The following is a 3,980-nucleotide window of genomic DNA, read 5'->3' as shown; positions in this document are numbered from 1 at the left end:
GAGGGGTGTCAATAGATTTATTATTATTTAAGGGATACGTAATGTAATTAAAATTAATTAAGGCGGGAAAATACGCGCGTAAATAGCTTAGGACTCTAGATTTTATTCTATTTGGTGATTGGGTTTATAATTCGGTTAGTATATCTTAATTAGCCAAGGCTTGGGCTATTTAGACCAAGGATAGCATTTTAAAGGTTAAAATAGGACAAAAATTAATTTCTTCTCAGAAACTTAAACTTGTGAATAACGAAAGGTTTAAGGAACGGAAAAAAAACACTAAGCAGGAAGTCAAAGTTAGGAGAGCTTTTGTGCTTCCCTTTTCCAGCCTTGTTACCCTTGGAACTTAGCCAGGCATTATTAGAAATCTTACATATAAGAAAATTGGGACTACTGAACACTAACATTTCTTCCCCCTTGTGTATACTCTGACCTGTATACGAAAAAGGACCTTATTCCTCTTCTTAGTCTCTCTTTCATTTCGTTAACCCGTGCCGACTATTTATATAAAGGCTACTTCGATGTTATACGGATAGGTTATGGAGAAAGGGTAATTATATTGTCAAACTAAGAATTTCAAATCCTTTCTGTCCAGATAGATTCAATTAATAGTTTTCCCTCCTAAAATTGAAGTTTATCAAAGGTCCAAGGAACACTAATCTCTTTTACAAGATATAAATATAGGATATCTTGGTTTAGGTTAAACAAATAAATTATTATCTAATCAAGTACGGTTATTCCTAGTTTTTGGCTCACCAGAAAGAGAATAATTTGAACTAAAGTATCTTAATACTCCAGAGCTCAAGCCATGCCCAGCTGTTCAAGAGTAATGCTTTCAAGTAGAAGAATTCGATAACCTGAAATGTAAAATAATCCCTTTTTTTTCGGTGAACGACGTGGGATATAAAGGAAATCTCCTGAACAACGGACACACACGCAATATATGATTAGCCAACCCAAAAGAGATCTATTGGAAGAGTTTATAGTAATAAGAATTGCAACATTTTCTCCTTTTATTCTATTTAATAATAAATATTGGTTGTCACTTGATTTTGAATACCGATTCTTACCAAACGCCTCCTCAGTTATAACACGTTACCACTTTTTAGCCCTAAATAAGTAAGGCTATCTCACAATTGTATGACCAGTATACAGAGGAGGTCTACCTATTTCTTTTTTTAGTTTTTTAATCGCGATTTACACTGTGGATAGATTTGAATTCTGCATATCAGTCAAAAAGTAGCGTAAAATACCACTTTTCTTTATTTAATTCTGTTGGGGACCAGAGAAGTGAGATAAGTATCTTTCTTGTCAAATCATGGACTGAGAACAGAAAATTTCAACCAAGAAAGTGCAGTTTTGCTGTCAAAAATGCTTTACTGTTTCAGATTTTGGAATCTGGTATCAGAACTTGTCACTGAAGAGAGAATTTTACGAATCTTGAGTTCTAGCTTTTTTTAAAAGGCAAAATGTACACAATTTGGGTGAATCTGATAACATTGTCTCTGATTTCCTCTTTTTTTTGCACTCTTGCCTGCACTATCTAATTTCCCAAGAATATTGAACTCCACCCAAAAAAATATGTAGCGAAATTGCACCGATGGCGCATTTTCGTTTCTCTTGCTGCGCTATCTCATGTCAGGCACCTGGCCACACTGATCTCAACCATTAGACAGATCTGCACCAAGATGCGAGTGCTCCGGAGATCATACAAACAAGAAGAAACATAAGCAGCATTAGATTTTTTCATGGGTAGTCACGCGTTTGGAAAAGGTATTCACAAGCTGGAAAACAGGAAAAGTAATAAGACAAAAGAAGCGTCAAGGGGATAAGGAAGAATGCAATACGTTGAAGAGATAAAAAAGACAATGGAAAATAATTGGTATGGTTGTAATAATGCAAAAAGTTGGGATAATATTGGTTTGAGAATGGAAAAAAAAATAAATTTATAACGTCAATCAAGGTGAAATGCAAAATAACGGTGCTAGCTCTAAAGGCGGATAAGACAAACATATTCAAAAGCAGAAAGGGGCATTAGAAAATTCTGTTAGCTACCGCTCAACGCCTAAGCGAGGACAATTTTCATAGAAAGCGAAGCTAATTATAGTGGAGTAAAAATACGGTTTGAGCTCAGGGAAATTGCAAAATAATTTTTTCTGTACCAAAATATTCAGAAGAATCAGCTGAATTACACAAAAAAATTTCACCAAACTCCCTCTTGCACAAGTGTCCCAAACTTGCCCTTGAAGAGGGAAAATGAGGAGGGGAAATTTATTTTTGTGTTTATAAAAATTTTGGAGTTTCAATAATCGTTTCCTATCAAATTAAGCATGACAGTTTCGAATACGACATCATAAATCTAGTTTTCCACATAAGTATATCAACTTTTACCACCATGGAGTCGGGGGAGGGGTAGGTAAAGTACGCAGATCATTATTTGACAGATTCCTGTGATCAAAGAGCCATTTTATATCAAATAAAGCGGTTTATTGCCAAATATGAGGTCAAAAGGCTATTTTTTCTACTATTTACCGAATTTTTACCTCTGAGGACCCTGTACTATGAGAGGTTGATAGGTATATCTTCTTGAAAACCAATTCTTTAATGGAGGTAAAAACTTAAGGTAGGTCGAGGTAAAAACGATCAATCAGTTAAAAAAGGAACGCTTAGAACTCAGATAAATTAATCACAAAAACATTTTGATTTTAAAGCACAGCATATAGCTAATCCTTCTTCCAACTCGTCTTTGTTCCTCATTCTGTCTTGCTGCAGCGTTAGCACACAACGCCCCTTTACACTACCCGCAGGAAAAGCTCCAGGATAAATCGTTCCGACGGCAGCTGCATCTGAGAGACTCACACACGCTGGTGCACTGTCATCGCACCACCTTCAGCAGATTATCTGGTGCAGGTAATGCATCTGTTATAATGGGAAGATACATATTCCGCGACAAAGAGAGGTGCTAACCCCAGTCTTCAGGCTGTGGCAAATTGGACGTGTCGTGCCATTGCAGCTGAATGAGTGCTCGTCTTATCGTCCTATAACGGTTGCTACTACATTCTGCAAGATGTTCGAAACATTGGTTATGCCTGAGCTTCTACACAAATGTTCTATGCCTCCGTTCCAGTTTGGATTCCCGCAGGGTTTAAGGTGCGTCCATGCTCTGACTGCGGTCTCGTCGATCTTAATTGATGCCAATAATTCTGTTGAATCACTAGTTCTAGGGAGTCACGATGTAAGCCGTGTATTTGATTCGCTGATTCATGCCCATATTCTGATTGAAATGTTTAAGCGTGGAGTTAACAGTTGTGTGATCCGTGTCATGTATGATATGTCTACTCATTTGGTTGTTGTAGTCAAATTACCTGATGGGACTGTTACGCACATAGTAATACCAGTCCGAATAGGGGTTAGGCAGGGAACCCTTACATCTCCAGTTGTCTTCAATAATTGTCTTCAATATTCCGAGTTGTCTTCAATAATCCATGCCCAAGCCCACGCCACCCCCTCGTGTATTTTAGAAGGAATCGACGTATCGCTTATAGCTTATGCAGATGACATTTTTAACCCCCAGTCGAACAGCACTCTCGTTTGAAAGAAATTTTGTCACTCTTGAATACGCAAAGATTAATCTGAAATTTAACCCTGAAAAATCGGATGAATTACGGTTCAACTGGGGTAAAATACTGGAAGGATTTACAGTTAATCTCGACAGTGTGCCAGTCACTCCCAAGTCCGAAATGAGGTATTTAGGTCTCCCAATCGGTGACTCCCTAAAAACAACAAGAAGTGTAGTAATCCGCCGTTTTAACCGTCGAACAGCCAGTGCTTACGGCAGCTTGGTAGCCAGTAAGTTGTGACTTAACCGTCGACTGCATAGCACACTTTACAGCACATGCGCGCATCCAAATTTCCTGTATCTTACACCGTTCTGGCAAGAATTCACAGCTACAGATCGAAAGCAGTTACGGAGCATTTTTTTT

General features: G+C 37.9%; 1 protein-coding gene across 1 annotated transcript; it reads left to right on the top strand.

The window, feature by feature from the left end:
- Positions 1 to 3,064: 3,064 nt before the first annotated feature.
- Positions 3,065 to 3,592, top strand: LOC148940597 (uncharacterized). Its single transcript, XM_089105021.1, has one exon. It carries the CDS (start codon positions 3,065 to 3,067, stop codon positions 3,590 to 3,592), a length of 528 nt encoding a protein of 175 aa, XP_088961147.1.
- The last annotated feature ends 388 nt before the right edge of the window (positions 3,593 to 3,980 follow it).

The sequence above is a fragment of the Artemia sp. Qi Xiang Cuo genome, chromosome 19 (assembly GCF_049724085.1).
Source record: "Artemia sp. Qi Xiang Cuo chromosome 19, ASM4972408v1, whole genome shotgun sequence".
Taxonomy (NCBI): domain Eukaryota; kingdom Metazoa; phylum Arthropoda; class Branchiopoda; order Anostraca; family Artemiidae; genus Artemia; species Artemia sp. Qi Xiang Cuo.
This window is presented reverse-complemented; position numbering and strand designations above follow the sequence as displayed.

Excerpts from the sequence above, each read along its gene's own strand:
- LOC148940597 (XM_089105021.1), top strand. The coding sequence starts at position 3,065 with ATGTTCGAAACATTGGTTATGCCTGAGCTTCTACACAAATGTTCTATG.